General features: G+C 40.5%; 2 protein-coding genes across 8 annotated transcripts in view; one reads left to right on the forward strand and one right to left on the reverse strand.

The window, feature by feature from the left end:
* The window catches only part of LOC124802666 (guanine nucleotide exchange factor MSS4), a 73474-nt gene extending 62676 nt beyond the window's left edge, over positions 1-10798 (reverse strand). The window contains exon 1 of the mRNA XM_047263577.1: positions 10254-10798. Within this exon, the coding sequence (XP_047119533.1) occupies positions 10254-10409 (156 nt within the window). The 5' untranslated portion in view covers positions 10410-10798. The remainder of the gene's footprint in view (positions 1-10253) is intronic.
* A 111-nt stretch (positions 10799-10909) lies between these two features.
* The window catches only part of LOC124802664 (PSME3-interacting protein), a 100001-nt gene continuing 94297 nt past the window's right edge, over positions 10910-16613 (forward strand). For 6 of the 7 annotated variants that reach the window (XR_007017137.1, XR_007017136.1, XR_007017135.1 and 3 more), the window contains exons 1-2: positions 10992-11034; positions 11458-11579. Coding sequence is in view for 3 of the 7 variants with exons in the window: in XM_047263574.1 (XP_047119530.1) it covers positions 11030-11034; positions 11458-11579 (127 nt within the window). In the remaining 4 variants the exon portion in view is untranslated. Of the gene's footprint in view, positions 11052-11457; positions 11580-16613 lie in introns of all 7 variants that reach the window. The other variant, XM_047263576.1, reaches the window with a different exon arrangement.

Consider the following 16613-nt stretch of genomic DNA (forward strand, 5'->3'; position numbering starts at 1 on the left):
CCAGGACAAAAGTTATGTTCCAGGTGTGTTACACTGCTAAAAAAATGATGAATATTCTGATAATTTACATGACAGTGACGAATAGTATCAGCCACCCACAATCACAGTGACTGCTCTTGGTTTGTCTCCCATGAAGACATACAAAGTTGGGAAAAGAGACAGGCCCCAGCTATGGTAGAAGAAAATTACACGAAGCTCAAATGGAATTAAAACACAAAACGGCTCACACACTAGTGGTGGAAGACGAAGAACTATCTGCTCCAAAGGAACAGAAATCATGCCAGAAATGCTCTGACTTGAACAAAATTGTGCACAATTTCAAAGAAAAATGTGCCATATCCACACGCCAGAAAAAAGCAGCTCTTCTTACCCTTGCACCTTCCAGCTGGTCTATTCACTACACTACAAAGGAATTCAATGTTTCTACATATATGGTAAAGCAAGCTAGGAAAAGAAAAGCAACCCAAGGAGTGATTCCACAACTTCAGCAGGCTCAGGGTAAGCAATTGAGTTCAGAAATAAAGGTGCTAGTGTCGGAGTTTTATGAAAATAATGACTACAGCTGAATAATTCCTGGAAAAAAAGATTATGTAATGGTGAAAATGGGAAATGTACTTTTACAGATGCAAAAAAGACTGTTGCTATGCAACATATCAGAACTATGTCAAATTCAAGGAAAAGTATCCCAATACCAAAGTAGGTTTATCATCTTTTTTCAATCTTCGGCCAAAATGGGTTGTGCCTGTAAGTGCAAGGGGCACACACAATGTTTGTGTATGTGAGACCCATCAAAATGCTAAGCTAATGTTTGCTGCTATAAAGGATTCTGATCTGAATTACAAAGGTGCAATGAAGCTGCTAGTGTGTGACATCAGTTCCTACCAGTGCATGATACACAGGTGTGAAAAGTGTCCTGGTAAGGCAAATCTTTCAGAACACATGAATAACAAACTGTATGGTGAACGCCTTATGGATGATGATGAACTTGTTTCTTATAAACAATGGACACACATGGATCGCATAAGTCTTGAAACAAAGCAAAGTACAGTGGAAGATTTTGTTGAAATTTGTTATCAAGAAATGGACAAACTGACCACACACAGTTTCACAGGAACAGCACAATTGGCTTATCTCCAGTTTTGTAAGGATAATTTGAAACAAGATGAAATTATAGTAATACTAGACTTTTCTGAAAATTATGCATTTATAGTTCAAGATACCATCCAAGGATATTATTGGGACAACAGTCAAGCAACTCTCCAGCCATTTGCGATTTACTATAGAGGTGAATCAGGTGATGTGTCTGTCATGAACCTGTGTGTTTCTAGTGACTGTTTAATTCATGATGCCACTGCAGTTCATGCCCACATTCGCACTGTCATGACATACGTGAAACACAAGCTGCCTCACATACATTTTGCGAAATACTTCAGTGATGGGCAGCTAGTCAGTGCAAAAACTGTAAAAATCTCAAAAATTTATGCATGCATCACCATAATTTTCAGATTCACGCAGAACGGAATTTTTTCGCAACAAGTCGTTGGTAAAAATGTATGTGATGGTATTGGTGCTACCATTAAGTGCATGGCATCACGAGCTAGTCTGCAGCACCCTACAGAAGGTCACATTCTAACACCTCTTCAGTTATTTACCTGGGTACAGAAAAATATCTCTGGCATACAATCAGTCTGTGTTTCGAAAGATGAGGTGAAATCAGTCGAAGAGTTGCTAAAAAGCAGACTAGAACACGTTAAAACTGTTGCAGGCACAAGGAGCCATCATCACTCCTCTTCAGCGGACTACGGCAATGTGCAGATGAGCAGACTGTTCAGTTATAACTATAGGTTCATGCGCAACATGTGTCTTCACAGTGTGTGACTCAGGATTCAGAAGCAAAAGCAGCAACATACAACCAGGTTGCTATGTTATTGCTGTTTATGATGACAAATGGTACTTAGGATGTGTTGCAGGGTGCTGTGAAGCAGAAGGTGACGTATTTGTGAACTTCATAGGACCAGAAAGATCACTTCATTGGCCTCGTTTGGCAGACAAGTGCTGGATTCCTTTTGAACATATTCTTATGACAGTTCCAGTTCCTATCACAGTGTCAGGAAGACAGTACAATTTGCCACTCAATGTACAGAGTACAGTAACTAAAGTGTGGGAGAACTTCTGTTCGATGCACAATCGACTGGTTTTTAGCAGTTAAGGTGCCGTAAACATTAATGATAGGTTGTGTTAATCTGTCTATATGTTGTGCCTTAGTGATTAAACAGTTGTGGGAGAGGATAAGAAGAGGCAGAACAGTTTACGATACGTTTTTACAAAATTGTGTTTTGGAACAATGGCCACATCACCAAATACATCTGTCAACTTCAATTGTACACAAATATCTTGCAATAACACGCTGAAATTTTGAGATATATATCATTATGGTCTAATTATGCAGTGTGTGTAACTTGGGTTGGATACCACTTGTCCTTTTTGTGCTACCACACTTCGAAAATCCATGTTTTTCAGGCCATTTTTTAAGTTTTTGTATTTTCATTTGCATGTAACTCAGTTTTTGTGACTGATATGGGCATGATGAGTTCTGTGTGTGTTTAGGCCACATTAAGCTTACCACAAAAAAATTTACACCCTTTTTGAGTGAATTATATTTGGCATAGAGGGCACCTACAATCCGTATTACATTTTTCTAATCACATTTTGAAATTTTTTATTTTCCCTCAGAAATATGTTGGTGTTTTGATTCATGGAGTGTGTTCTCCATATGGATGTTACTGGGTTGTAAAAATTTCACTGGACTGTGTGGAATATTTGCAAAGTTATTAAGACCTGAAGTTGGGTCTGAAGATAGATTGCCAGATGCGGGTTGCAATTTCCGGGTCACGCCACCTTGTTTCACAAGTCATAATTCTGGAATTAATTGGTAGGGGAAACTAATACTTTGTACACGAGTGTTCCACACATGGTAGAATTAGTGTACTGAATTTCAGTCAAATCTGAGACTATGAGCTGGAGCCATTGGTTGAACTGACAGGGAATGACCCAACTGTTGTACGGGCAGTGTGGGGCCCTGCATTGTCATGTTGCAAAAGAACACCTGCTGACAGCAATCCATGTTGCTTGATTTGATTGCAGGCTGCAGATGATTTTTTAGGAGATCTGTGTATGATGCACTGCTGAAAGTGGTCACTAAGCATGTAATGCTACAAAATGACGCCTTTTTCATCCCAAAGGAGAGTCAGCATAACCTTCCCTGCTGATGGTTTTGTTCGAAACTTCTTTGGTTTTGGTGATGAGGATTGGCACCATCCCTTGCTCGCTCTCTTCGTTTCCGGTTGGTGGAAGTGAACCCAGGTTTCGATCCCAGTAATGATTCTTGCAAGGAAGCCATCACCTTCTCGTTCAAAGCGCCGAAGAAGTTCTTCACAAGCATCAACACGTTGTTCTCTCATTTCAGGAGTCAGCTGCCGTGGCACCCATCTTGCAGACACTTTGTGAAACTGGAGCACATCATGCACAATGTGGTGTGCTGACCCATGACTAATCTGTAAACACGCTGCAATGTAATTCAGTGTCACTCGGCAGTTTTCCTTCACTATGGCTTCAACTGCTGCAATGTTCTGTGGAGTCAACTCGTTATGCCTGACCTGGACAAGGATCATCTTCCACTGAAGTCACACCATTTGCGAACTTCCTACTCCATTCGTAGACTTGCTGCTGTGACAAACAGGCATCAACGTACTGAACCTTCATTCATCAATGAATTTCAATACGTTTCACACCTTCACTACGCAAAAACCGAATAACAGAATGCTGTTCTTCCCTGGTGCAAGTCGCAAGTGGGACGGCCATCTTTATACTGATACTACGACGGTATGTGTGCATTTGCACTATGCTGTCACCTACAGGCCATTCTGCACGCTGTTTGTAGCACGCTTACCAAATTACAGGATAATGGTGCGAAATTTCGATTTGTTATTACAAATTTAAGGTTTTCATTTGAGTCACCCTCGTAGACAACTACAAAAAATGGATTTTAGTATTAATATTGTTTGCAAGGTCATTAATATACATGAACAGCAATGGTCCCAACACACTTCCCTGGGGTACAACCAAAGTTACTCGTAAATCTGACAATGCCTCTCCATCCAGGATAACATGCTGCATTCTCCCTATCAGAGTCCTCAATCCAGTAACAAATTTCACTTGATATCCTATCTGATCGTACTTTTGACAATACATGTATCTGTGGTTCTGAGTTAAATGCTTTTCAGAAATCAAGAAATACTGCATCTACCTGCCTGCTTTGATCCAAAGCTTTCAATATGTCATGTGAGAAAAGTTCAAGCTGGGTTTCGCATGACTGATGCTTTCAGAATAAATGTCAGTTGGAGGGAGGTCATTCCGTTCGAGATACCTCATTATGTTTGTACTGTTGGACTTCATGATCTATGGATGAATAAATCAAGCCTACAAGAAAATTATTTTTATGTCTTCTATTGTGACAGCGTATGTCCCATTTCAGCTTATCAGTAACAAAAATCCTTACCCTTAATCAGTAAACGTACTGGTGTGAGTGTGGGAATTCAAAGATCCTTAAATGGTTTCTGTACGATACACGATTATCTACTTTACACACTATTCTTATTGCTTGATTCTGCTGAATACTTAATCTATTTTAAGTGCACTTCTCCACAATAAAAATCCATTACACAACAGGCAGTGAAAAATGTGCAAAATAAGCCAACACACTTGTCTTTAGGTGAACAAGTTGAGACATGCTTCTGAAAGCATTATACAGGGACTGATCTTGATAAGATCAGGTTTGATTCCCTGTGGAAGCAGATGTAACCCACGACTATATTTCTAGAAGTAAAGGGTAGAGCAATAATTCACAGTCATGCAACTGATTGCTATACCCTTTGCTACGTCTTTATTACATTATCCCTGTGTTGATGTCATTTTAACTTGTTATCCAGCAAGACCCCAACATATTTGTCACATTGTGCTTCATTTGGTGTATGATAAGGTTTACTTCTGATGCGACTCTGCAAGCTTTCCTGGCGGATATGTTGTATACAGTCTTCATGTTTACCACCGGATCATGATGAGCAAATTCCACAATATTACACAGAATATCACAAATATATACCTAGCCACCAACAAGATTGAACCACCTAAAGATGTCGGATAGTTGCTCTGAGGAAATATTGTGGAATTTGCACAACGTAATCAGGTGGTCCCCCTTCTTGAACCATGGACCTTGCCGTTGGTGGGGAGGCTTGCGTGCCTCAGCGATACAGATAGCCGTACCGTAGGTGCAACCACAACGGAGGGGTATCTGTTGAGAGGCCAGACAAACGTGTGGTTCCTGAAGAGGGGCAGCAGCCTTTTCAGTAGTTGCAAGGGCAACAGTCTGGATGATTAACTGATCTGGCCTTGTAACAATAACCAAAACGGCCTTGCTGTGCTGGTACTGCGAACGGCTGAAAGCAAGGGGAAACTACAGCCGTAATTTTTCCCGAGGGCATGCAGCTTTACTGTATGATTACATGATGATGGCGTCCTCTTGGGTAAAATATTCCGGAGGTAAAATAGTCCCCCATTCGGATCTCCGGGCAGGGACTACTCAAGAGGATGTCATTATCAGGAGAAAGAAAACTGGCGTTCTACGGATCGGAGCGTGGAATGTCAGATCCCTTAATCGGGCAGGTAGGTTAGAAAATTTAAAAAGGGAAATGGATAGGTTGAAGTTAGATATAGTGGGAATTAGTGAAGTTCGGTGGCAGGAGGAACAAGACTTCTGGTCGGGTGACTACAGGGTTATAAACACAAAATCAAATAGGGGTAATGCAGGAGTAGGTTTAATAATGAATAGGAAAATAGGAATGTGGGTAAGCTACTACAAACAGCATAGTGAACGCATTATTGTGGCCAACATAGATACGAAGCCCACACCTACTACAGTAGTACAAGTTTATATGCCAACTAGCTCTGCAGATGACGAAGAAATTGAAGAAATGTATGATGAAATAAAAGAAATTATTCAGATTGTGAAGGGAGACGAAAATTTAATAGTCATGGGTGACTGGAATTCGTCAGTAGGAAAAGTGAGAGAAGGAAACATAGTAGGTGAATATGGATTGGGGGACAGAAATGAAAGAGGAAGCCGCCTGGTAGAATTTTGCACAGAGCACAACATAATCATAACTAACACTTGGTTTAAGAATCATGAAAGAAGGTTGTATACATGGAAGAACCCTGGAGATACTAAAAGGTATCAGATAGATTATATAATGGTAAGACAGAGTGTTAGGAACCAGGTTTTAAATTGTAAGACATTTCCAGGGGCAGATGTGGACTCTGACCACAATCTATTGGTTATGACCTGTAGATTAAAACTGAAGAAACTGCAAAAAGGTGGGAATTTAAGGAGATGGGACCTGGATAAACTAAAAGAACCAGAGGTTGTACAGAGATTCAGGGAGAGCATAAGGGAGCAATTGACAGGAATGGGAGAAATAAATACAGTAGAAGAAGAATGGGTAGCTTTGAGGGATGAAGTAGTGAAGGCAGCAGAGGATCAAGTAGGTATAAAGACGAGGGATAGTAGAAATCCTTGGGTAACAGAAGAAATATTGAATTTAATTGATGAAAGGAGAAAATATAAAAATGCAGTAAGTGAAACAGGCAAAAAGGAATACAAAAGTCTCAAAAATTAGATCGACAGGAAGTGCAAAATGGCGAAGCAGGGATGGCTAGAGGACAAATGTAACGATGTAGAGGCTTATCTCACTAGGGGTAAGATAGATACCGCCTACAGGAAAATTAAAGAGACCTTTGGAGATAAGAGAACGACTTGTATGAATATCAAGAGCTCAGATGGAAACCCAGTTCTAAGCAAAGAAGGGAAAGCAGAAAGGTGGAAGGAGTATATAGAGGGTCTATACAAGGGCGATGTACTTGAGGACAATATTATGGAAATGGAAGAGGATGTAGATGAAGATGAAATGGGAGATACGATACTGCGTGAAGAGTTTGATAGAGCACTGAAAGACCTGAGTCGAAACAAGGCCCCCGGAGTAGACAATATTCCATTGGAACTACTGACGGCCGTGGGAGAGCCAGTCCTGACAAAACTCTACCATCTGGTGAGCAAGATGTATGAAACAGGCGAAATACCCTCAGACTTCAAGAAGAATATAATAATTCCAATCCCAAAGAAAGCAGGTGTTGACAGATGTGAAAATTACCGAACTATCAGCTTAATAAGTCACAGCTGCAAAATACTAACACGAATTCTTTACAGACGAATGGAAAAACTAGCAGAAGCCAACCTCGGGGAAGATCAGTTTGGATTCCGTAGAAACACTGGAACACGTGAGGCAATACTGACCTTACGACTTATCTTAGAAGAAAGATTAAGGAAAGGCAAACCTACGTTTCTACCATTTGTAGACTTAGAGAAAGCTTTTGACAATGTTGACTGGAATGCTCTCTTTCAAATTCTAAAGGTGGCAGGGGTAAAATACAGGGAGCGAAAGGCTATTTACAATTTGTACAGAAACCAGATGGCAGTTATAAGAGTCGAGGGACATGAAAGGGAAGCAGTGGTTGGGAAGGGAGTAAGACAGGGTTGTAGCCTGTCCCCGATGTTGTTCAATCTGTATATTGAGCAAGCAGTAAAGGAAACAAAAGAAAAATTCGGAGTAGGTATTAAAATTCATGGAGAAGAAATAAAAACTTTGAGGTTCGCCAATGACATTTTAATTCTGTCAGAGACAGCAAAGGACTTGGAAGAGCAGTTGAATGGAATGGACAGTGTCTTGAAAGGAGGATATAAGATGAACATCAACAAAAGCAAAACAAGGATAATGGAATGTAGTCTAATTAAGTCGGGTGACGCTGAGGGAATTAGATTAGGAAATGAGGCACTTAAAGTAGTAAAGGAGTTTTGCTATTTGGGGAGCAAAATAACTGGAAGAAGAGAAATTTGTTAACATCCAGTATTGATTTAAGTGTCAGGAAGTCATTTCTGAAAGTATTCGTATGGAGTGTAGCCATGTATGGAAGTGAAACATGGACGATAAATAGTTTGGACAAGAAGAGAATAGAAGCTTTCGAAATGTGGTGCTACAGAACAATGCTGAAGATTAGATGGGTAGATCACATAACTAATGAGGAGGTATTGAATAGGATTGGGGAGAAGAGGAGTTTGTGGCGCAACTTGACTAGAAGAAGGGATCGGTTGGTAGGACATGTTCTGAGGCATCAAGGGATCACCAATTTAGTATTGGAGGGCAGCGTGGAGGGTAAAAATCGTAGGGGGAGACCAAAAGATGAATACACTAAGCAGATTCAGAAGGATGTAGGTTGCAGTAGGTACTGGGAGATGAAAAAGCTTGCACAGGATAGAGTAGCATGGAGAGTTGCATCAAACCAGTCTCAGGACTGAAGACCACAACAACAACAACAACAACCAGGTGGTAAACCTGTGAAGACTATTTACTTCTGACGTTAAAAGCTAATTATTGTTTGTTTGAAATTGCATAATGTATCTTAGTGACAAGCTGTTGGATGTGAACTATTTGGCGTTCTGTTATGTTATCATCTAAACTGTGTCTGCTAGGATTGAGTTTGTACCTTGATTAGTATGCTCGTGTCTTCAGTAAATTACAGCATTTGAACTGCCCTATAAAGTCATTGGACCATCATTTATGTACCTTAGAAATGAGAGCGGATCCAGTACCAATCTCTGTGATACTCCACATGTTACATTCACCTGTTTGAAACCATTTTTATGTCCAGGGTTTAGTCTTAAAAAATTAAATAGATAAATTACAGTCCTTAAAAAGAAAATGCATTGCGTGCTGCACATTAAGCTTTTTTTTATTTATCTAGTGCACAAATGACACTATACGGACTGAAAATGACAGTTAAATTGTTATATGTTGAAAACAGTGACCACAAGGAACTTCCAACCAATGTGGTGCCTAAGAGAAAGCTTTTTGGCTTAAAAGTAATGAATTGGATGCTGATCTGTAAGTAATTTTCCATTTTATTATAAAAACCTTGAAAAACTGTTTTAAATCTATAACCTATAAGTGCAAATGATAACCTGCATGTGTAAATGAAAAAATGATGTAATATTTCAGGACACCGACTGAAGATGCTTTGCAACTAATGTGAAGTTTATGGTTGCACACGATAAATAAAAGAAAACTTCATATGCAGCCTGCAAAAGGCATTTTCTGAATTACTGCAAAATTCATATACAGCTGCTGCAGGAATAGCCTGCACAAGAAACTTGTTAAGTACATGTTTAATGGAAGCACCACAATTTTCCAGAAAGATTTCTTGTTGTCTGTACAACCTTTTTCTTTTTTAACCAATGTCTTGTGAACATCAAAGCCATTAGAAAGATCAACGGTGTTAGTGATGGATGGCATAATATGCAGCTGTAACATGTCTGGCGAGTTAGTTTAGCATTTAACTGAGTCTATTTGAGAAAATACTGAACAATGGAAGATCCATGATGGAATAATGACAATATTATGAAAGCAACAGATTGGTACTTACAATATAGTGGAGATACTGGATCACAGACAGGCACAACGAAAAGAATGCTAAGCAAGTAAGCTTCAGTCTGGTTTCAGAAGCCAGAGACAGTGGTCATGTGTGCAAGTTGCATTTCCATGACTATTTGTGTGTGTGTGTTTCTAATTTGGAAGTAAGCTTACTTGTTTAGCAGCCTTTTCATTGTGCCTGTCTCTGACTCAGCATCTCCACTATATGGTGACTAGCAATCTAACCCCCCTCCCGTTTCTGCATGTGGTTTGAATCTTTCTGAATAGGAGTCCTGCGTTGTAACTGGTACATCACATCATTCTGTGTATCAAAGTGATCTAAAATTAAACAGGTAATATATGAATATAATACTGTTAGAATGCAGAATATGGTTTAATTTTAGCTAAATAGCCTACAACGTGCTGAATTTGTTGTGGTCTCAAGCGGGAAATAACTATTACAGCATAACTTCTTGTAATGACACTCCAACAAGAAAAGAATGTAATGCAATATGGAGAATTTATCTTTTGAAGCAGGGTAACAATTAATATAGGCCTACCAATCCTCTTTAAGAAAAGTGCTTGTGAATGAACAAAGAAAGGGTGAAGATGACATTATAGTAAATATTACGTTTTCTATATTAATGACAGAACATCTGTGAAGTTTCATTCATGTACCTCAACCTGCTTGTAGACACCCATTCCTGGATTCAGAATCTTCGACGGGCATCGTTGGCACCTGACAACGTGTCTGTTCCTTCCGTTCTCAATTTCCTCTTGCAAAGGAAACGTTGTGGCAATTTTTGGATGAGCCGTTATATTTCCTGAAGCCATGCTTCCAGAGAGAAAGGAAAATTACGACCAGGACAAATTGTTAACTGTACATGCACATTTATGCTATTATATGGCGTTTTCTGATGGAGAGTTGTGGCGTTCCCCTTTCGTAACTCTATATTGATTTCATTATGTTCAAAAATCAATCAAGTCATATTTTTTGTGCAATTTGTATATTTTGAAATCTAAAGCCCGTTTCTTCTTTGGTGCATACCTGCAACAAAAAGTACTACCTCATTCTTTGCTTCTTAATAGTTATAATAAAGCCACCAACAGTACAACGTTACTGATTTCATCGTCTCATGCCATTTCACACTTTTCAAATGCCTCCCAACACCTACTGCGGTACTGACGGATGTCTAGGGTACCGGTGTTCGTACAGAATGCATGTTTGTAAGATCTTAGGTTTCGGAAGTATCGAAATGCGACAGATTATTTTCTGATAATAACGCATAATTTGTAAAAAATCTCAGATGTTTAATGTCGGAAATTCCATAAACTTATAAAAAGCGTTAGCCTGTGAATTTATTCTTTAACATATTAATTAGGCAGATGTCGCTCTATGCTCTGAGTTATCTTTCCTTCAGAGAGTTTGGAAAGTTGTGAGGAGAAGTATTGGAATGTAGTGAGTTTTGAGAAAGGGTAATTTTATTTACAGCAAAAACGGCTAGACATTTTTAATAAGATTTGTAGGAAGGCAAAAAAATAAGAACGAATAACACTACTGGGCTTGAGAATTCTGAAACGGTTTAGCTATCTCCAGCTGTTCCGACAAAATTCAGCTTTTTAATAAAGCAAACATATTGTGTATTATTTAGTGCCAAGTTTAAAAGTGTAAATAGAAGCACTGGTTCCTAATTTCCCCTGCCCCTACCCCTATAACTATTGTTTCTACTAGAATGTTGAAATAAACCGTGCACAAACGAGTTCTTCGACAAAGCTAGGAGTCTTTCTGAAACGGACCCTGTTTTAAACTTTCAAACTTTTAAAATAACTGACGTCTCACCATTGTATAAAATGCATACAAGCCGGAATTTTCACTTTGCAGCATAAGGAAGAAACATCATATCGGAATGAGTTCAGGCTTTATCTCAGAAGCAGAACTCGCGGAGCGACGAAGGATTCGACAAGAGCAGTGGGATAAAGTTCGGAAGCCAGGACAACCAGAAGGTAAGTATTGTTGGGCACAGGTGGGAGGATACAAAGCAATGACTGCGTCTTGTGTAGTAGAAGCTTGTCGGGAACAGAAACATGTTTTAAATTAAATGGGGTTTAAAGGTTTTCAGATAGTGATGATGATAAACATATCCCACTTGTTTTGAATGTAATGTGTCTTCATTATCATTAATATGAGCCAGCACAGCTTATTCACGTAAAGTTCAGTAAAATTTTGGAAATGTCTTTACGTAAGCTCGAAATTCACTCCTAGAAGCTGATGATGCCTTATACAGCATGGTCTCTGCACTATCAGCAACAATGGTGTTCATTACTGTCATATGCAGTATGCACGAATTTAAATTGGAGGATTTTTATCTTATCCATTACATAACAATAGCGTATGTGACAAAGGTTTGACACAAGCCATAGAGCCGCGCATTTTCTTCTTGAAGTCACTCCAAATGAATGGGAAGTCAGTTGGGATCATTGGCATATGGGCTATGAGAAAACTTGCCTGCTGCTGCATCTGTGAGGATAGTAGTTTCAGCAGCAGTATTTTGCAAAGTTTAATCTATATATTAATAGAATTATGAAGTCTTGGGCTATTCAGATTCCGTAGTAGAATTCTAATCATAACCATAAATACAACTTTCCTGCTTTCTGTTAAAATCAATTGCAAGTAAGAAATCAAAACAGGATGTAATTGTATGTGCAATTTTTGTGTGTAATTTTATATAAGATGAAAGAATGTGCATGGGAAAACCAGTTTGTCTGATGGTTTAAATGTCATGCTATCATACTTAAAATTGAGTGTGAGAAAGAAAATGAAATCACACATTTTCGTAGCACAGTAAAGTATAGTGTTATCTTACTCACAGTTGGTTTTTAACAGAAAACCTATCTATTATTGTTTCAAAAATGTATGTTGCCTGTGTCCATCTGAATCTTTATTAGAGTAATTTGTAATAATTAAAAATTAAATCGGTCAAGTACTTTTCGAGATTTTTGCCAACAGTGTTTTCTCTTTATATAGTAATAGTGAATGCGGCAATGTTTTGCGGTTTCTCAATATGTACACGAATTGGACACGCATCCTAAACTATTTCCCTCCCTCCCGCTGCCCATCTCCTTTTCCCCCTCTCTTGTCCATTCTCTCCTCCCCCACCTCCCCCTCTCTGTACATCACCTCCCCCCAAATCAGTCTCCTTCTGCCCCACTGTGTGTCCTCTGGTTGTTAAACTTACTTATATTCTTTTTTTTTTAATTTGTCTTTCTGTGATTTATTCAGTTTCAGCCTACTTTTCATAACTAGTAAATTATTGTAGGATTCTATACCTGCTTCTGGAGATCTTTGCAGTTATTTTAAGTCCCTCTGTTACCATCATAGCCTTTAATCAGTCTTAAACTTTTCAGTGTCTTCATGTCCCTTCCTTATACTACTGTGTTATTTTATGATTCTTGGACAAAATATTGGCAATGGATTAGCTTATGAACTGTGCCCACATCCACTTACTGATTTTCCTTTTCTGCTTTTAATTTAATGTCTTCCTTCACTAATTGAATAATTACTTAATGTATCTGCCTCAGTTAGAATAATACAGTCACTATGCTGTTCATTTCAGTTTGGATTCTTATTTTCTTGTTCATTATTAGACCTACTCCTGCATTGCTCCTATTTGTTTTTGTGTAGATAACATCATACTCACATAGCCGGAAATCCTCTTCTTCATGCCATTTCAGTTCTTTAATTCCCACTATATCTAACTTCAACTCAGCCATTTCTCTTTTTAAATTCTCAAGCTTCAGCATGCTCTGATCTGTAGACTGCCAGATTTGTTCTTTTCTAATGACAAAATGTTCCTGAATAGACTGCTCAGAATTACAGACGAGGGACTATTTTATCTCTAAAATACTGTATCCAGGTGGATGTCATCATCATTAAACTATAAAATGGAGCTACAAGTCCTCAGAAAGTAGAACAACTGTAGTGCCCCCTTCCCCTCTTTAACCTGTTCACAGTGCCAGTTTAACAAGAAAATACCGGTTGAATTACAAGACCAGATCACGTATTGAAAGGGAAGCTGCCCCTCTTCAGAAACCAAATGTTTGTCTAGCTCTCTGATGTGGTTGCACTTCTGTATGGCTGGTTACATTGTTAAGGCATACGAGACTCTTCACCATAACAAGGTTCATAATTGCTGGGAAGGGGGCCAAAGGCTGTATTAACTACTAAATATAAATTAAATTGAAGTTAGACGTCATTTAATGAGGACTTTCTGACATTTTATCTGAGTGAAAACAGAATTACAATAACTTACACGGTTCTAGAAACATCTGATGTGAATTGCTTAGCTGAATTTCTATGTGTAATCTATATGAAATTAATGACATCCACATCCATGGAGGCCCCAGGGGTTGGAGGAGTGAACAGCCCCCATATATGCAGGAGACCTGAGGATAAGGGCAAAAGTGGCTGGTGCAAGAATCACAATGCCCTTCCGTTGGAGCATAAGATGATGGAAGCAGTGACGGGCAGTCAAGTTGGGATCCATGGTGATGTCTGGCACTGGTGTGGGCGGTGGAGGTGACGTTGCTGCAGGCGGAGGCTGCTCATGTTGTGTCGAACCGGCAAGGGGTGGTATGCACTCCAGCTGAAGCGCCACTGGAGCTGCTGGCAGAGGCTGCAAAGGCATAGGCTCTTTGGGTGGAGCGGTTGCTGCAGTGGAAGAGGAGGTTGGAACCCTTGCTGGTAGGCGGTAACCGGCAAAGGTGGTGTTGCATCTCTGATGGGATGGGTGCTCACCCAGGTGCGGAGCTCATTTTGATGCCACTGGACTTCCTGGTTGCCTGTCCATGGGATGTAGATGTGGCAGCTCTTCTGATGGATGATGACTGCTGGTATCCAGTGGGGGTGCTGACCAAAACCACACACCCAGACTGTTGTCTCTTGTGTAAAACCTGGTACACCAGAATGTGATAGTGAGTGAGGTACAGGACAGAGGATACGGAGCTGTGTACTTGGCTGGTGCCCGTGGAGAAGATCGCTGAGCTATGACAACCAATAGGACATGTGCAGTAGGTTGTCAGAAAAAAAATAAAAAAATACATCTCTGTGGCGGGGGAGTCTTGCAGGTATACTTTTTCATCATGCAGTTGGCCTCCATGCTAGATTGTGGGTGACAGGAAGCAGAGTGAACATGGAGAATGCCTGACCGCACACTGAAATCATGAAATACCTGGGACAGGAACTGGCATCCATTATCAGAAACGAAGGTCACTGGAAAACCTCCCATTGACAGTGTACGGATAATGCGAAATCGCATCATTGACAGTCAGCTTGAACACTTTCGGAAATGAACCTGCATTTCCAGGGCTGGGTTCCTGGAGGCCATGGAGAGTGATGACCTGGGAGCTTCTTGTTGACTACCAACACTGGGTCACACGGCAACCAAGTGTACTAGCTCATGGTCAGTGCTGAGCCATAAATGTGTCTGTGAGCCAAGACTTCGGTGTGGGAAACATGCCAGTTCCCCTCACATAACAACTGTAAAATGTCCTGCTGCAAATGCCTGGGGATGACCACCCCGAGGAGCTTCGTTATCATGCAGAGAAGAGGAGGACTGCATTTAAGACCAAAAACTGCCCCCCCCCCCCCCAGCATCAGCTGTTGGTATTGATAAAGGATAAATGATGGGTTAATGATCATGACACACTTTGACTCATCATCCAACATGTGATATGCTTCTGAAAGGTCAAGTTTGTAGAAGAACTGACCCCTGCTAAGTGCATGAAAAATGTGTCAGTATGCGGCAGTGAGTATATGTCAACCAAGGACTGTGAATTCACTGTTGCCTTAAAATCGCAAAGGTGGAATTTACCAGAGGGTTTCTTAACCATGACAAGGGGTGTGGCACATTCACCTGAGGAAATGGGAACCACAACCCTGAAAGAGGCCAACCAGTCCAGCTCTGCCTTGACTTCGGGGTGGAAGGCCTGGGGAATCTGTAGCACACAAAAATTTAGGACAAGCTAACTGCTTCAAGGCTATGTGGGCTGAAAAGTCTGTGACACATCCTAGGCTTTTCACAAAGATATTCTGAAATTCTGAGCAAAGAGATTAAAAAGACTGATAGGGGACCTTGGCACATACCAATTGTATGGAATCTGTGACCAAAAAGCCAAAGGACTGAAAGGCATCAAACCCAACAAGATTTGCTGAACTAGTGTTGTAGACGACAATAAAGGTAACAGCTTGGGTCACTGATTTGTGGGTGACTTTCGCCATGAATTGGCCAAGCATGGGGATTCAGTGTTTACCATATCCCTTTGAGGTGCCTATTTACTGGCTACAACTATGAAATACTGAAATCTGAATAGGTTTGAGCAATAAGCGGGGAAGCTGCTATGCCAAGGACTGACTGCAGGTGCAGCTGTAGCGGGAGAACCAAAACCTCGATAAAAAGCTTCTAGGAATCACGATAGGGAATCATCCCTGACAATGACACTTCCTGAATATTCTTTTCCACAGTCTCTGATGTTGCCTTCTGTGCATTTGAGTAGAAGACTATCACAATGTGGCCTTTTTTCCAACACTTACAGGCAGATGGCCCAATTTTTGGGACACTCTTTATCTGTCGTGTTTGAAGGCAACAGGGAGCGGCAGCTGGAACACTGTAGATGGGCTGTGCAGGTATCACCAAACTGGCCGGCTTGCACCACCATGATGTCATCATCTCCAGTTGCAGTGGGTGAGGCTGGGCCATCCTGTACCGCTGCACTAAGCTTCCAGTTCCTGACCAGTGGCTTGTTAGACCTCATACTACTGAGCAGTTGACAAAACCTCTTTGAAGGAGGGGTTCTCTTAACTGGAAGGCCTGTTGCCAGACTTCCTTATTCAGGGCAGACCGGATGATAACATTGCGAACCATGATGCCTGCAGACGACTGTTTTGACTTGTCCGTGACAAAGTTGCACTTGCGATGAAGGCCGTGGAGGGTCGCAGACCAGGTACAATAAGACTGAGGGGGTCTGCTTCTTGCATTGGTT

The sequence above is a fragment of the Schistocerca piceifrons genome, chromosome 6 (genome assembly GCF_021461385.2).
Source record: "Schistocerca piceifrons isolate TAMUIC-IGC-003096 chromosome 6, iqSchPice1.1, whole genome shotgun sequence".
In the NCBI taxonomy this organism is placed as follows: domain Eukaryota; kingdom Metazoa; phylum Arthropoda; class Insecta; order Orthoptera; family Acrididae; genus Schistocerca; species Schistocerca piceifrons.